Consider the following 18,180-nt stretch of genomic DNA (forward strand, 5'->3'; position numbering starts at 1 on the left):
GCAAATTAAAGCTTATTAAATAAGCTTTTAGATGCAATTTACAGAAATTCGACAGATATCGCGTTCAATTGTTATTGTACGGAAATACGGAGAAAGTGAAAATTTTTGCAATTTTTGAACATTTTTTAATTACTCTCATTTCGAAACTAATCGACAGATTTGGCTTATCTTAGAACTAAACCGCAGAAATCATCCTAAGAATGAGTATGTTACGTTTTATTGAGATCCGTATAAAATTGCGGGAGTTAGAGAAGAGACAATGCCGATTATATCGTATATAATATATACGATATATAGTGGTCCATATTGAGTTTTTTATAAATTCGTCTGGTGATTGCCCTCTTGAACAGGCTTGTTACATATTACAGGCTCATATATATAGTATATATATATCGTATATATATCTTCTATATATATATATATATATATATATATATATATATATATATATATATATATATATATATATTAGGGTGATTCAAAAAAAAAGAATATTTTTTTTTTCGTTTGGTACTCTGAAAAATAGGTTCCTAGACACCTCTAAGAAAGCCTCTCCAAGCATGAGTTCTTAATTGTAACGGGAAGGTCCTCCTTCTTACAGTTTTCTATTTTTTCTTATTATCAGATAGAAAAATTTATATCTCGCTTTCAACTACTTGAAAAAATATCTTGTTCCTTAGATTTTGTAGGAAATTGAATGCTCTACAAAAAGGTCTCTTACGATTTTTTCGTAAACCCAACCGTTTAAAAGATATTAACGGTTAAAGTTTGATTATTTTTGGGAAAATTTTTTATTTCTTATGAATTTTATAACTCAATGAAAAAAATCATTATGAATGATGAAACTCATAGTTTTGTAGGAAATTTACTGCTCTATAAAAATGGTCTCTTATGATTTTTCGATCAAGTTGAGCGTTTACGAGATATTCATCGTCAAACATCAATGCATATTAATTTTTCTAGTTTTTGATCAATAATTCGAAAAATTTCAATTTATTCTGTGAGTTTCAAGGAAATTTAGACAAATTTGAGTTTTTATTATAAAAGCAACTCCTATAGATGTTTTCTGTTCAAAAATTCATTTGAAAGTTTTTATTCTAATAATATTTTTTTAAATTTTATCTTTAATAATTTAAAATCTTAATCGCGTTGTCATTTATTATTATGAAATTTGTTCAGTGCGTATTTTTAAATTGTTTTTCACAAAATATACATAAAATTTTCGTTCGAGGGGATTTTTGTTTTGAATTCCATTTCTTCTTCTGTTTGTCTTCTGAAACTAACGCCATCTATGTTTTTTACTCTCAACTATCTTCAGTATCTACCCATTTAATACCGTATTTTCAGTGTTCCTAAAACTGATCATCTTGAATACGTAATAAAATAATTCATTTTAAATAAGTCTTATAATCATCACATAAATTTATTTATCATCAATTAACCTACAATGAATAAAGAAATACGTTTTATCGGAATACCTCTACAAAGAATTTCGGAACGTAAGTTACCAAAAGTGAAAGAGGTTATGCGTGTGTTTTTCTACCAACTTAAAATTTTAAAGTATTCAATCAAACAAAGTGCTAAAAATTCAGTTGACCAAGTTATTGAACTGTGGAGAAAAAATCAGATTCCAACTAGTGGAGCTCCTAATGCAGTCAAAAAAATTTCTTCGCTATCACAGTCAATGGTTAAAATTACAAAAAAATTTCGATAAAAAGAATTCAGCGCAAAACCAAAAGGAAATGAAATTTCAGACAGATCTTGAACAATTATTCGACATTGTGAGCGAAAAATCCTTAAAAGTGCTTGATGATAATATTAGAAAGTTGTATTTGGATCAAAAATTCGGTACCCATAAAGAGATTCTTTCTAATAATGTACCTGTATCAAACTTAACCACAACTATGATGGGAATAGATGAGAGTAGTAAGTATCTGAGATATTTAATTATTATAAAGTCAGGTAGTAGTGTAACTTTTCATAGATGACTAGATGACATTTGACTAGACAATTTTTGGAGTCCTTTCTTAATTATTTGTCATCAAAATGAATAAATTCTATACATTTTCTTCGTTTAATTTATAAAACAGATCTTATTCCAGACTTAGATCAACCGTCTACCAGTCATGCGATTGTTCCAAGTGAAAAATCAGAGTCGTTCTCTACGTATACATTAAGTGGAGTTACAAATTTTGGATCTGATTCAGAGTATGAACCTCCAATTCCGACAAAACGAGCAAAACTTGATGTCTTAACTCCTGAAGTCATTTTTGGACTCGACCGAGCTAATGTCAGCAGTAGAAATGCGATGTTTATTATTGCTCCGGTTTTACTAGCAGTAGGTATTAAAATTGAAGATACAACGCTCAGTTATAGTTCAATTCAACGAGCTTGTATGCTTCAAAGAGAAGACATTGCTAAAGGACTTAATGACAACTTTAAGACACACGATAAATACGTTGTGCATTGGGACGGAAAAATGCTGAATGACCTTGTTGGATCAAAATCTGTGGAATGGCTACCAGTTATTTTAACTGCATTTGGTACCGAACAATTACTTGGGGTTCCAAATGAATGAATTCTGGGACGGCAGACAATCAAACATCAGCCATTTTATCGACATTGAGTGAATGGGGTATTACTAATTATGTTAAGGCGATGTGTTTTGACACGACGGCAGTTAATACAGGTAACTTATCAATGATAATTTAATCTAAAAAATATTTAATTATTAACGTTCTAGTTTAATTTTTATTGCTTACTGAATTTCACTTTTGAAATTATTGAGAATTATTTACTCATTTGGATTTTAAATATAATCTACAATTTGTTGAAAATATTAAATTTAACGATAGTTATCTATTTTCTTTATACAGGAATTCATAACGGTACATGTAAGGCAATTGAAAAGACTTTGGGAAGAGAGTTAATCTGGTTACCATGTCGTCACCACATTTTTGAGATCATATTGAGAAGTGCATTTGAAGTATATTGGCCTGTGTCATCTGGGCCAAACGTACCAATGTTTGGAAGATTTAAAAATCATGGGATGAAATAAATAAAACTAATTATAAATCTGGAATTGAAGATACTGTTGTTGCTGATATCATTTTGGATAAAAAAATGAAATATCTAGTTTAATTGCACAATCCTTACAGGTATGATTTAACTGCGATTTTAAGAAAAAAATTTTCTTGTTTCTGACAAATTTTTAATTGTTTTTGATAGTTACTACAACCCCGAGATGACTATAAAGAATTGTTGGAATTGTCGTTGATTTTCCTTGGAGAAATGCCTCAAGAAGAAATTTTTTCAAACGTCCTGGTGCAATTCATCATGCTAGGTGGATGGCGAAGGCAATTTACAGTTTAAAAATGTTTCTATTCAGAAATGAATTTAAACTTTCTAATAAAGAATTGGACGGTCTTCGGCAAATTTGTATATTTATAGTTACACTGTATTTAAAAGCTTGGTTTTCATCAACTTCTGCAACAACTGCTGCTAATCATGACTTGCAGTTTTTGAAAAATTTATTCGAGTACAAAAATATCAATTCATTGATTTCTTCAGCAACTTGTGAAAAAATGATTTTGCATTTATGGTATTTAAGTGATGAACTTGCCATTTTATCATTATTTGACGATACCGTTTCATTGGAAGTAAAAAAATATTGTTGGAGCTGTTAATACTCGTAACGGTACAGATTCTAAAGCTAAAAATTTATAATTGATAAAAACGATTTGAATTCATTAACGCAAAAAGTCTGAGTGACTTTGTTTCTAAAAAGTCTTTAAATCTCTTTAAAATCTTTGATTTACCATATGACTTCCTTGATAAAGATATTGAATCGTGGCCTACTAATGACAGTTACATTGAAAATAAAGAATACTTTAACCAATTGAAAGTTGTTAATGATTCAGCAGAACGAGCTGTTGCATTAGTTAGTGAGTATAATCAATGCTTGACAAAAATGAAGAGCAATTCCAATACTTATTGCAAATTATCAAAGAACATCGAAAAAACTACCCAAACTGCAATAGAGGAAATTATTTACAGTAAAAGTGTACCGTTATGTTGAAAATATTGAAAATTATATGGCAGTTGATAATTAAATAAATAAATTCTTCGATAAAAAGTGAAACACATGTGAAACACACTAAATTGAATTATATATTTAAAAAAATGCACTAATTTTTTGTTTTAATGTAATCAAACATGTCCAAGACTAAAAACTAATTAAAAAAATAGTTCATAACATATTTCTATTCATAGAAACTCAAATTTGTCTAAATTTCCTTGAAACTCACAGAATAAATTGAAATTTTTCGAATTATTGATCAAAAACTAGAAAAATTGATATGCATTGATGTTTGACGATGAATATCTCGTAAACGCTCAACTTGATCGAAAAATCATAAGAGACCATTTTTATAGAGCAGTAAATTTCCTACAAAACTATGAGTTTCATCATTCATAATGATTTTTTTCATTGAGTTATAAAATTCATAAGAAATAAAAAAATTTTCCCAAAAATAATCAAACTTTAACCGTTAATATCTTTTAAACGGTTGGGTTTACGAAAAAATCGTAAGAGACCCTTTTTGTAGAGCATTCAATTTCCTACAAAATCTAAGGAACAAGATATTTTTTCAAGTAGTTGGAAGCGAGATATAAATTTTTCTATCTGATAATAAGAAAAAATAGAAAACTGTAAGAAGGAGGACCTTCCCGTTACAATTAAGAACTCATGCTTGGAGAGGCTTTCTTAGAGGTGTCTAGGAACCTATTTTTCAGAGTACCAAACGAAAAAAAAAATATTCTTTTTTTTTGAATCACCCTAATATATATATATATATATATATATATATATATATATATATATATATATATATATATATATATATATATATATATATATATATATATATATATATATATATATATATATATATATATATATATATATATATATATATATATATATATATAAGAGATTCCTATCTATATAGTCACTCATCACGATATCTCGGGAACCATCAGACCTAGAAACTTGAAATTTGGTAGGAATATTCCTTTCGCCGAGTAGAGGTCAGCTAAGAACGGATTTTACGGAATTCCACCCACAAGGGGGGTTGCGGGGGTGACTTTGAACAATGAAAATTTTTAATTTTCAAGCTAAAGGTCCTATCGACTCTAAATTTGGTAGAAATCTCCTGTAAGAGATGTAGAAATAATCTATGAATGAATTTTACGATATCTCACCCCCCCAGAGGGTTGCGGGGGTGGCTTTTAACAATGAAAATTTTTAATTTTCAAGCTATAGCTCCTATCAACTCTAAATTTGGTAGGAATCTTTTGTAAGAGATGTAAAAATAATCTATGAACGAATTTTACGATACCTCACCCCCATAAGAGGTTGCGGGGTGGCTGTTAACAATGAAAATTTTTAATTTTCAAGCTATAACTCCCATCGACTTCAAATTTAGTAGGGATATTACTTTTACCATGTAGAGGTCAGCTAAGAACAAATTTTCAGAAATTCCATCCCCAAAGGAACTTGCGGGAGCGTTAACAATGAAAAATATAGGAGCTGTTCTATAGGTAGATTGACTCATCACGATATCTCTGGAACTAAAAGACCTAGAGACTTGAAATTTCGTACGAATATTACTTTTACCATGTAGAGGTTAGCTAAGAACGAATTTTAAGAAATTTCTCCCCCAAAGGGGTTTGCGGGAGCGTTAAGAATGAAAAATTCCCGTTTTTGAACTATTAATCCTATCGACTCCAAATTTGGTAGGAATCTTTTGTAAGAGATGTTGAAATTATCTATGAACAAATTTCACGATATCTCACCCCCATAAAGGGTTGCGGGGGTGGCTATTAACAAAGAAAATTTTTAATTTTCACGCTATAACTCCCATCGTTCTCAAATTTGGTAGGAATCTTCTATAAGTGATTTCAAAATGATGTAAGAGCGAATTTTATAACAACCTACTCTCAAAATGGATTGCAGGGGTGGGTGTTAACAATTAAGATTTTTAATTTCGAAGCTATAGCTTCTACAGGTTTTAAATGTGGTAAGAATCTTTTGTATGTGATGTAGGAATGCTATAAGAGTGGATTTTATGATAGCCTACTTATAATATGGATTGCGGGGGTAGGTGTTAACAATTAACATTTTTAATATCCGAGCTTTAGCTCCTGCAAACCTTGAATTTGAAAATACTTTTGATCTACCCACCTCCTCCTACACATCTACCTCATAATTCTTACGCATTTAACATGTCGCGATATCAATTGTTGCCCAGAAATTATCCTTGAGGCAATAATTTTTCTATTGACTCAAGAAAATTTATTTGTTTAAAATGGTGTTCTCGGTTAAAAATATTTTAATAATTTCAAGGTTACATATTTTTCAGCGTATTAATAACAAAATAAATTCACATATGATGTTAAATTCAGCTAGAAATAGCTTTTCTCGAATTCTGACTTCAAAAGGGATTACGCGTGCGTTAACAATGAAAATCTCTTATTTTTAAACAATAGTTTTTATGGCCTCAAACTTTTGTTGGAACTTTTTGTTTACAATGTAGAAATCATTTCAAATAGGATCGTACGAAATTCCTCCCCTACATAGGAGTGCGGGAGTGATGTTTGTCAAAAATTCACATTGTTCCTATAGATATAAAATTTAATAGAATCTCAGGAGAAACAAAAATCACAGGGATGGCCTCCAAGGACAACCAATTAAAATTTTTTTCTTTCTTAATAATTATATTTTCTTACAACAATCGTCTCTTTAGCAGCGGATAAAAAGTCATCATTATAAGGTTTCTAAAATTTTACTTCATATGTAACTATTGAGTCAACGGACTAAGAGATTAACATACATTTTATTTTTATTGATTATTAATCGATGAATTGTTGTTATTACGGAGAAAATTTTAATTAACAACAAAATTCGCTGGACTTTGACCTAGGCAGATTTTAACTTCACTTATGAGACCTACAATATAACTTTAACTGAAATTTCCAATGCTCATTTAAAATTTTTTTCGTTGTATGAATTGTTATTCATTTTTTCAAGAAAGCCACGGGAATGTTATATTAATTGCACATGGAAAGTTACAATACATATTAGCTAGAAGGATCACGTGGATAAAAGGTAAATGTTACTCCGATGGAATTTGGAATCTCTAAGTCAATATAACATTCCAATCAAATTTCAAATTTAAATCTATAAATACAATTCTGTAAACGCCCAGCAAAGCGGGCGGATAACAGCTAGTATATATATATATATATATATATATGAGCCTGTAATATGTAACAAGCCTGTTCAAGAGGGCAATCACCAGACGAATTTATAAAAAACTCAATATGGACCACTGGGCCACATTGGTTATTAGAACCAGAAAGTCAATGGCCAAATTCTATTATGTCTACTGTCGCAGAAGATAATGAAAGGAAAAAATTCACTTGTCTCACAGCCTGCGTAAAATCAGAGAAATTAGATGACTCATTCATAAAATTCTTTAGTACACTAACTAATTTCCATCGTGCTACAGCACCCCTGTTACGTTTTGGAAAGAATAACAAGTTTACTGGTGATTTTACTCCAGACCCTTGAGGAAAAATTTCTCTGAAATAACTGTAAAAAAATTTTAATAAGTACGAATAATAGTTCATAAAGTTTTTTGTTTTCTTAAAAAGTCTGAAAAAGTCTTATTAAATCAGAAAAACTCTTTATTCGACTTAGAAAGTCCGGTTTTTACCAAGATTTCGGACTCTGCCAGAAAAGTCATTCAGAGTTATTAAAACTTCTTGTAGGAATCCTTGTGGAAATAATTCTCTGAAAAATCTCTTAAAAAGTCAAATTTCCCCTGCAAGTTGGGACTTTCCTAAAGGGTTATTAAAGATTTGATAAGACTTATTCAGTTTTCCAGTAAAAAGAAAAGAAAGTTTCGTTTCAACGAATTTACTGGTCAGAATTGGAGAAAATTGAAAATTAAACTATTGAAAGAATTAATGCATGTTTTGTAAAGAATTTTTTTTTCGAATAATATTTTCATCACAAAAATATTTCGATAAACATATAATCGCTCATAGTTGAGCATGTCAAAACATCAACAGCAAATAAAGTGCATTTGCTGGTAAAGACAGATACTACTCAGAGAGTAAATCAAATCAATATTTAATTTGGACTATAACATATATAACTTAACTTTCTAGGTAGGAAAGAATTTTCTAACCATACGCCATCTATGAGAAACTGAAAATACTTCTTTTTTCAGTCAACTTTTTTCAGCAAGCTTTTTTCATTTATTTATAAATGATGTCATTTTTCAAAAAATTTTCTGAAAAAAAATTAGTATCGGCATTATTTAAAAAGCTACAAGTTACGAAAATTTGAAAAACATCGAAAAAAAAATTACTTTTTATAAACAAATGCGCATAACAATAGATTAGCAATAATTAAAATTTTTGATAATAACTCATTTAAAAGATCGTTTAATCTTCTATATATTGACTAGAATGTTTATTTTCGTATCTCTAATAGTTTAAAAATTATATTTGATTTTTAATAGACAGATGAAGCAGCCACTGCAACAACTTTTGTAGCACGTATTTTTTAAAAGAACAATAAAACGACATACCTTTTTTTTCATCTTTAATTATTTATAACTTTTGCAATTTTTTATGTGCTGATAAACGCTTTTAGAACATTTTTCTAGGCGTCATTCCGGATCCAATGAGCTATCGCACATAATTTTAAGAGCAGTATCTCTATTTTAGACCATTTTGTACTTAAATACCATTTTGAACTTGTCGACTAGACAAGCTTGCTGAAAAAAGTTGACTGAGAAAAGAAGTATTTTCAGTTTCTCATAGATGGCGTACGGTTAGAAAATTCTTTCCTACCTAGAAAGTTAAGTTATATATGTTATAGTCCAAATTAAATATTGATTTGATTTACTCTCTGAGTAGTATCTGTCTTTACCAGCAAATGTACTTTATTTGCTGTTGATGTTTTGACATGCTCAACTATGAGCGATTATATGTTTATCGAAATATTTTTGTGATGAAAATATTATTCGAAAAAAAAATTCTTTACAAAACATGCATTGATTCTTTGAATAGTTTAATTTTCAATTTTCTCCAATTCTGACCAGTAAATTTTTTGAAACGAAACTTTCTCTTCTTTTTACTGGAAAACTGAATAAGTCTTATCAAATCTTTAATAACCCTTTAGGAAAGTTCCAACTTGCAGGGGAAATTTGACTTTTTAAGAGATTTTTCAGAGAATTATTTCCACAAGGATTCCTACACGAAGTTTTAATAACTCTGAATAACTCTTCTGGCAGAGTCCGAAGTCTTGGTAAAAACCTGACTTTCTAAGTCGAATAAAGAGTTTTTCTGATTTAATAAGACTTTTTCGGACTTTTTAAGAAAACAAAAAACTTTATGAACTATTATTCGTACTTATTAAAATTTTTTTTTCAGTTATTTCAGAGAAATTTTTCCCCAAGGGAAGGAACTCCATCATGTACAATTCAAAATTGTAAGGTTAGTTCAGACTATTAATTTTGCAAAAGATATACATATAATTTAAAGCATAAACAAAATATACATGAAAACAGTAAATTGAAACTGTCCAGTCTATTCTTGGATGAAGGAGTATTACGAGTTGGCCGACGATTGAATCATGCTAATATGTCGTTCGATCAAAAACATCCTATTATTCTACCTCAATCGCATCCATACACCAAATTAATTATTGAAGAAGCTCATATAAAATACTTCCATGCTGGTCCAGAAACAACAATGTATGCAGTAAGAAGAAAATTCTGACCATTAAACAGTCGCAATGAAGTTAAACGAGTCATTCATCATTGCGTACGTTACATAAAAGCAAAACTAAAAATAGCTACTTATACAATGGGAGAATTACCTAGAGAACGAGTCATTCAACCCGACCATTCTTTCATACTGGTGTGGATTATTGTGGTCCTTTCTATATTAAAGAGAAAAATATCGTAATCGTGGAAAGGTTAAGGTATACATAGCTGTGTTTGTTTGTCTTGCAGTTAAGGCTACCCATTTTGAAGTGGTCAGCGATCTCACCAGTAATGGCTTCATCGCAACATTAAGAAGATTTATTTCTCGTCGTTGAAAATGTCACAGCATACATTCCGATAACGGTACCAGCTTCGTTGGGGCCAATAATCAATTAAAATAAATTTATCAGCAGCTAAATTCTGAAGAACATCAAGAAAAAGTACAACGGTACCTAGCAAACGAAGGTATAAAATGGAAATTTATCCCTGCACGGTCTCCCAATTTTGGTAGATTGTGGAAAGCAGCTGTAAAATCTTTTAAAAATCATCTGGTCAGAATTGTAGGCGATACTCTGGTTACGTTAGAAGAGTTAAATACACTCGTAATAGAAATCGGAGCCATCTTTAGTTCAAGACCATTAACCGCCAGTTCATCAGATCCAAACGATCCAATCGCTATCACGCCAGGGCACTTCTTAATTGGCGATTTATTAACCAGTATACCTGATTGGAATTAGTCTGATGTACCGTCCAATAGATTATCTTCATGGCAACTGATTCAAAAACTAAAACAAGTTTTCTGGAATCGGTGGTATAAAGAATATATCAATGGACTAAACATCGATCGACCGCAACGTCAGAAGACTAGCCATTTTACTACCAAATGATAATAAAGCCAATGAATCTAATTGATCAATAATATTTAGAACCCTCATAAAAATGATTTATGACCTCAGTAAAGAGCATGAGAAAAATAAGTCCCACGCTAGCTGATCCTTTTGGGCCACTAACGCTATCTCACTTTGTCAAAGCATGTTTCTCTATCTAAATTTGTCACCTCGACTATCGACTTATAGACAACACCCTTTAAAACGCCTACAACTTTTCTTGACCAATCGAGAAACGTGAAAACATCTTATTTTAAATACAATGACTTAGACAGTAAGAAAGGAACTTAAACTTTGACAAAATTACAACTAGTCTACTGATAACCTTAAAACAGTATAGATACATACGGAACGTCTCCGCGAACGTCTTGTTCCCAAAACTTTAAATTCAATTTCACTATTTTATGTAATAAATTTGTATTAGTTAATCTTCGTTTGTTTTTTTATAAATAAAGAAATTAAATTAATATATTTGTTAATTCTTAAATCAAAAATAAACTAAAAAGAACGTCAACACAAATGAATAACCCCTTAACAAGTTGTCGTAAAAATCTCTACGCGACAGATTCTCTGGATCTGATATCACAGTCGTACATATGCGTCTTATAGTATGACAGTGTTGTTTATATGAAAGGTTTGCGATGTGTCACCACTTGAGTACGAGTACTAATCTGCAAAAGAATTTACATGGATGAGAGGTTACACTAACACGCACTTACGCGGTGCATGAATTTTTGTGTTAAGTGGTAATTTATCATGAAAGTGATCGCTCTATTGGTCCACAGAATCTACACAAACGTGGTGTACGTCTAAGGCACCCGGCAATGCATCTACGGTGATAAAACTACGATTAAGACCAAACGCGTGTAAACGGAACTTATCAAAAACCGGACTCAATTGTATCGGTCAATTATCATCTCTCATCGTAGTTCGCACGAGGCCTTTAGCCGGTCCGGCATCAGCCGAAAATTATCGATCTCAGTTGATCGAGTATTATAAATTTTATGTGGTATCACGACATATACTTATATTAATGCATACATAGTTTGATATGGCCAATTTCCACATCAGGCCTGATATGGATGGTTTCTATCAAGCCTGATATAGTCTGATCAGAAAATTTTTTCACGGTTAGTTCGGATATGATCGTCGAACAAACATTGATGCGATCAATTCATAGCATCAAAGGTTTAGTGCATGGTAAAAAAATAACTGAAAGTGTTGCTGCATCTTGGCTTAACAGTCTGACTTGTTCAGCTTATATCAAAGAAGAATTCTGCCAATTTGAAAGTATTTCTAGTGAGCAACACAAAGATTTCGTGAGTCGGCAGTGTTGAGAGATTTGTATGATTTAAGAATCATGCAAAAATGGTTTAAAGAACATTTTCCATTTATTACAAGCATTCAAATAGTATCGCTGTCAACCGGAATAACTGGTGGATCAGATGTGAACTGTGATAATGCCGAATGTTTTAGTCTTTAGTCGTACAAGAAAATTATTCCAACTTTTTCAACTGGGCCAGACGGAAATGTTACTTTGAACAAACAATATTTTGGTTCTGTTGAATTTATCCACGATTCAGAAATAATACCATTATCAGTGTCTAATAAATCCATAAAAATTGGGCAAAGTAAATTTCCAATAGATGAAAAAATTTTGTTTACCAAATTTGAAAAATCCGATATAGATCCTAAATATTATCCAAAGTATTTTGAATATGAGTTATGCCCATATCCTTTATCGATATTTGATACCTCCAACAGCATTCGAGCATCAAAAGATGATTTCTTTTCTCTGTTTACAAAAAGTGATAACCCAATATCGGAACATTCGCCATCGTTGATGGTGAAACACTTTTAACACAAGTATCGTGGACAACAAATAGCACGTATAGGAGTGTATATGAACAATATGTAAATTACCTGGAAAATAATTATGGTAATCAGTGTATGGTCGTATTTGACTCGATGACAAATGATTTAAATTCAATGAAAGTATCAGCGAAATTGATAACAATTTCAGCAACATCAGTCACGACAGAAGTTTACTTTGATGAAACTAAATTTACAACAAAAAAAAACGCGACATTTTGTTTCAAAATCATAAAAATAAATATCGATTCGTTGTACAGCTAGCGGATGTATTGCGTAGTTATAGAATTTTTGTGAAAATAACTCAGCCGCTTGTAGATTTTCACCACGTCATTGTTGATGAAGCGATGATTCAATAGCGCGAGAATCGTCCCCCCGTAATTGTTAGTCATAATGACGATATATTATGTTTACTGGTTGCTTTTGTCCTTAAACCACAAAATATGTTTTTCACCACTACTGGTAAAGCATGGTACAAAACGGAAAAAAATCAGCAACAATTCGAAATGTTGTCGCCATGTTTGCATGTCATTCGAGCATTAACCAGCATCGATGTGACATCGTGTTTTTTTAACGTATCAAAAAAAATCGACATCAAACAATTGAAAAATCAAGAGAAGTTCGTAAACTGTTACGAATTTTTGATTCTCCACATTTAGCAACTAACATTCCACACTTAATCGAAGTAGGAGAACAACTGATAATGCGGTTCTACAATGTACAAGGAAAAAATTTGAATGACGTTCGATGTCAAAAATAGTCAATCTATTTGAAAACTCGTCGAAAAAATGACTTTAATTCAGCATCATTACCTCCGACTTCAGCATCTGCAAGTCCCCATATATGTCGATCTTATTGGCTAGCACAACGTTGGCAAAATAACATTATGTCCTCTTTGCTATGAGGTTGGATTGTTGCCCATCAAATGTTAGTTGTACCGATTGCAACAACTTTACCATCAGTACCAAATGGATTACTAAATTTGATAGTCTGTTCTTGTAAGAAAGGTTGCAAATCGAAAACATATCCGTGTCGGAAATCTGGCTTCATGTGCTCGGATCTATGTAAAGAATACAATGATTCATATGTGGATAAACCGCAAATTTTGCAAGATTGGCAACTAACGGGCTATAATGACACTTGTGATGAAATATCATTACCTTTTGGCGTAGATGAACAACAAGATCATAAAGAAGAGCACCATACAGATGAAGCGATTCCTGGACCATCATGGAAGTGAAACAAAAAATACTATTGTGCACTCCAATTTTTTATGAAACAGCTGATTGTAATTTTTTGAATAAGCGCAATGTATGCAATCGAATAAAAAAATTGATAATTAGTAAAAAAACCCTTTGCTATTCCTAATTTCTAATCCTTATGATCTTTGGTAGTTCCACATTAAGTATAATAATCCACTTGTTACTTGCGAAAATTAAAATAAGAGAGAAAAAAGTTGATAAACTTCCCAAGAAAAATTTTTATTATATAATCATATATGAATATTTATGGAATCACACATATAGTTATTTACAATTATATATAATCATCAAAATATAGAGCAATATATAGCCATGCAAGATTATATAGCTCGAAAACGTCAGAAGTGCAAATTCAAACATTTAGGTATGGAATTGGTGGGAAGTTGTAGGGATGGATTTCAGGGTCAACCGTTTTCCAGATTTTTTTTTTTTTATATTGGAGATTTATATCCTCACGTGATTGTACATGTATTTAATTTGATTTACGTTAATGAAAAGAAAAACACAGTTTATACTGAGTACAAAATGTTTGGAGATCATAATAAATCTAAGTCAACACACTCGCATGAGAATTTTGATTCTTTTATGTCTTCATATATCTACATAAATCAAAAAAATTTTCTATGGGTTGCTGAAAATGTTTTTTTATTTGTCAGTACTACCGATGATGAAGCTTCTTACTTATACATTCATCGTCTTTCTTATCTTTGGATAACCCCGCTTGGAATGAACATGACTATAATAACTGGATATTTAGCAAGCCGTGTAATAGAGAAACTTTGTAGTTTACCATCTTCAAGTTCTGATCCTCGTCTTTTTACACCTTTTGTAGCAAACAGAATAAAACGACGTCACAAAAAACATGAAGAAATGAAAAACAGCCAAATTTTCATGTTAAGTTCACGAAGTCTCGACTGGAAATAATAAAAAGAGAACAAAGAGTGTAACAAGACATCCGGTTGGATTGAAGATTTGTTTGTTATATGTATGAAGTATCAAATAACACAGTCTATAAAATAAATTACGAACGTTTGAGCATAATATGCAGAAAAATTAAAAAAATTTTGTTCCGTGGTAACCATCCATAAGAGTCCAGTCATCAAAATATATTTTTTATTTGTGTGTATTTTACAATACTGTACGATAATAATGGTAATTATGATTATCATTTTAATTGTAATTTTATTTAGAATAACGTAGAACTTTGTTCTCTGTCGGCCAAAAGTACATGATATATCCTAAACGATGTTTCTCAAAGAGTGCTACTCAATAACAATAACAATGATTTATTGAATAAACTTATCTGTTGTAGATCAATTACGAATTTGGATGTCCTTGTTGATAATTATATATTTAATGTTTAATAATAATAGTAGTGATAAAAAATAATAATATTTAAAATGATATTAATAATATGAATTTCTATTTTTCTAAATACTAATAAAATTCATGACAATCACGATGAACATTATCATTGTTTTTCATTTATTTTTTTTTATTAAATACTTCAGAAAATTAATGTTGAATTTAATATATAAAGAAAATTAATTGATTATCTGAAATATTTAAAATATTAAAAAAAAAAAAAGAAGAAAGTAAGTGTTACGTTTTCGGAAATTTTAAATTAAATAAATAATTAGTTATTAATTAATTAAGTATTATCCGAGGTATTTCGTAACGAAAATACCTCGAGATAAGAGATTTCTGGAACGTCAATGCAGCCCAGTAAACTAAACAGTCTACGTTGTGGGATTTGGACTGCGTTGATGTTCACATAGGGTAACCTGAGATGCAACGTCGCTAAAAATTCATTATAAAAACTCATTGTAATTATTATTCGATATTCATTCTGTCTTCAGACTTCATCTGAGGCAGTCAGTCCGAGGACTCAGCAGAGGAGCAATCTCTGCTGGTCCGAGGCTGAGCCTGTCAACTCCTTAATAATAAATTCTGTTAATTGTTAATCAATTATGGAAATTTATTAAAACCCTCAACCTAGGGTTGAGAGCGCTTATCAGCGTTCCACCCTGGTTCCTTTACCTAGAGCGCTAGCCAGCGTTCAGGTACCCTATCCTAAAACATCCTAACTATTACTCCCAGGGTGTGAGCGCTTATTAGCTGTTCTCACCCTGGTGAAAACGCCCAGAGCGCTAGCCAGCGTTCAGGCACTCTAACCATTACCTACCTGTAGGCAGGTAAATTAAAAAGTAAAATATTAAACTGTATATTTTATAAATTAAAAATTGAATTATATTTTAAGTACTAAGAAATATTTTTTAAATATTAGAAATCTTTCTATCAGTGTGATAGAAAGTGTGATAGCTCAATTATTGGAGCTTGCAAAACACGTGTGATTGATGAAAATGCAATCAGTGTGATTGCATTTTCATCAATCACACGTGTTTTGCAAGCTCCAATAATTGAATTCAAATGTGATAATTTTGCTAAGAGTTGAATGAATCAATAATTTTATATTTGTGATTGACACTAGTTTCTTATGTTAAAAACGTATTTCACGTGTGATAATAATAATAAGAAAATCTTATTATATAAAATAGAAATATACTGATATAAACTTTAGTACAAATAAGTTCTGAAAAAATTATTATTCATAGAATAATACAATATATATATATATATATATATATATATATATATATATATATATATATATATATATATATATATATATATATATATATAATTGAAAATGTTAATTTTTCGATTTTTGATAATAAATAATCTGGTTCCATGAAAAAACTGCGAATTTATAGTACAATTTTTCTTTGATAATTATTAAATACTGTATAATAGTCGTGGTTAAACGTTTGGCAACAGCGCGTTCAATTTAACACGGCGGCGCGACACTAACCACATGGGTAAATTCGGCTGGCAAAAGAACGTGGGTAACGAAGAGTTAATTACACTCAAAATTTGAGAACGTAACATAAGAAGTAAAGGTCAAGGGCTTTATAGAAGAACATGGGTGCAGAAACGCATACGCACAAACATACACACACACACACACACACACACACAGCTCAAATGGAAGAAGAGGGATAGCTAATGAAAGTTCTTCCAAAAAGTGGAGGACCTTTTGCTCCCTTCACTATTCAAACCTACCGAGAAAGGATTAACTCTGCACCGACCGCCACCGGCCAACAGTCGCCAATGAAGAGACTCAATAGCAAAATCGAAGAATTAACCAACTTCATAAAAGACAAGAAAAATCTCCATCATGAGATCAGAAAATTGGTTACGTCTATTGTTACGGCATATAGGCTGGCGAACAAATCACTACCGACGCCGGTGAAAACCACTCAAACATCTTCGTGGATGACCACAAAACCACAGCCACTGTCGGTCACTTCTGAGAAACTGCCACTGTATTGTCGCAAACTCTCCACTAAGGAGAATTTCCGTAATTCTTCTATTGTAATTGATTGGTTGGGAATTGGCTCAGGATCTATCTATTTAAAATAAAAGACTCGGTGTTGGGGTGAATAATTATGATTAATTTATTCCCCAATGGGAGAAAACTCTAGCAATTGCTAGAGAAAACTCCTCGAAGATGAATACAATTAAGAGACATGTGAGTGTATATGTGTATTGATATGAATGTATATAACAATTGCACTGGTATGCAATGAGGGGTGAGTGATCTCAGCCGCCGTTAAGTTATTGTGGTTAACCGTCAACCGTTAATATCTCAGTAGAGATATAAGATGTAATTATGATCAGAAAGGATCGTGTGTTTGTAATCGGAAGAGAATTGACTGTGTGTTTGGAATGGTCTAAAATGATGAGTAGGTTCAAGTGTTGAATTTGATCGCTGGGATCGAATCCTTGATCGCTGGGATCAAGTTGTATTGTGATCCGAGAGGATCTGATTTATTTTTGATTTAAATGATTTGAATAATTTGTTTAAATTAGTAGTTGAATATAATTTTCTATTTGACGCGAGAATTTACTATTTATTCCAATTATTTTCTAAATGACTCGACAATTATTAAGTATATTAAATTATTAACGCACTTTGTTTCTTGAAAATCTTGATTTGATTTTAATAAATAGAACGATTAAAAATTAGTTAAATAAAGCACATCAAATGAAGTTAATTTAATAATGACGACTGAATAGATTTAATTAATAATTACAAATATAATTAAATGACACTAATTTCAATTATAATCGATTATTATAAATGGAATTGAAGATATTAATAAATATTTAAGTTGAATTGAAGATTCTTGACAAACTTTAAACAATGATAATTTATTGCGTCTAATTTATCACGCGACTACAGACAATGGCCGC

The 18,180-nt window shown here is 31.0% G+C and overlaps 2 protein-coding genes across 2 annotated transcripts in view; both read left to right on the top strand.

Annotated features, from left to right (window-relative positions):
* The window catches only part of LOC141528014 (putative sodium-dependent multivitamin transporter), a 65,410-nt gene extending 50,288 nt beyond the window's left edge, over positions 1-15,122 (top strand). The window contains exon 7 of the mRNA XM_074243835.1: positions 14,520-15,122. Within this exon, the coding sequence (XP_074099936.1) occupies positions 14,520-14,787 (268 nt within the window). The 3' untranslated portion in view covers positions 14,788-15,122. The remainder of the gene's footprint in view (positions 1-14,519) is intronic.
* On the top strand, positions 979-2,578 carry LOC141527998 (uncharacterized). Its single transcript, XM_074243820.1, has 2 exons — positions 979-1,926; positions 2,103-2,578. The coding sequence occupies exons 1-2, from the start codon at positions 1,650-1,652 to the stop codon at positions 2,576-2,578; spliced, it is 753 nt and encodes a 250-aa protein (XP_074099921.1). The 5' UTR covers positions 979-1,649.
* Positions 15,123-18,180: the final 3,058 nt, after the last annotated feature.

The sequence above is a fragment of the Cotesia typhae genome, unplaced genomic scaffold (assembly GCF_013202065.1).
Source record: "Cotesia typhae breed Kobodo isofemale line unplaced genomic scaffold, CoteBio_Ctyphae contig_42, whole genome shotgun sequence".
In the NCBI taxonomy this organism is placed as follows: Eukaryota; Metazoa; Arthropoda; class Insecta; order Hymenoptera; family Braconidae; genus Cotesia; species Cotesia typhae.

Excerpts from the sequence above, each read along its gene's own strand:
- LOC141527998 (XM_074243820.1), top strand. The coding sequence starts at position 1,650 with ATGCAGTCAAAAAAATTTCTTCGCTATCACAGTCAATGGTTAAAATTA. Across the intron at positions 1,927-2,102 it reads GATGGGAATAGATGAGAGTA|ACTTAGATCAACCGTCTACC; the intron begins GTAAGTATCTGA and ends ATCTTATTCCAG.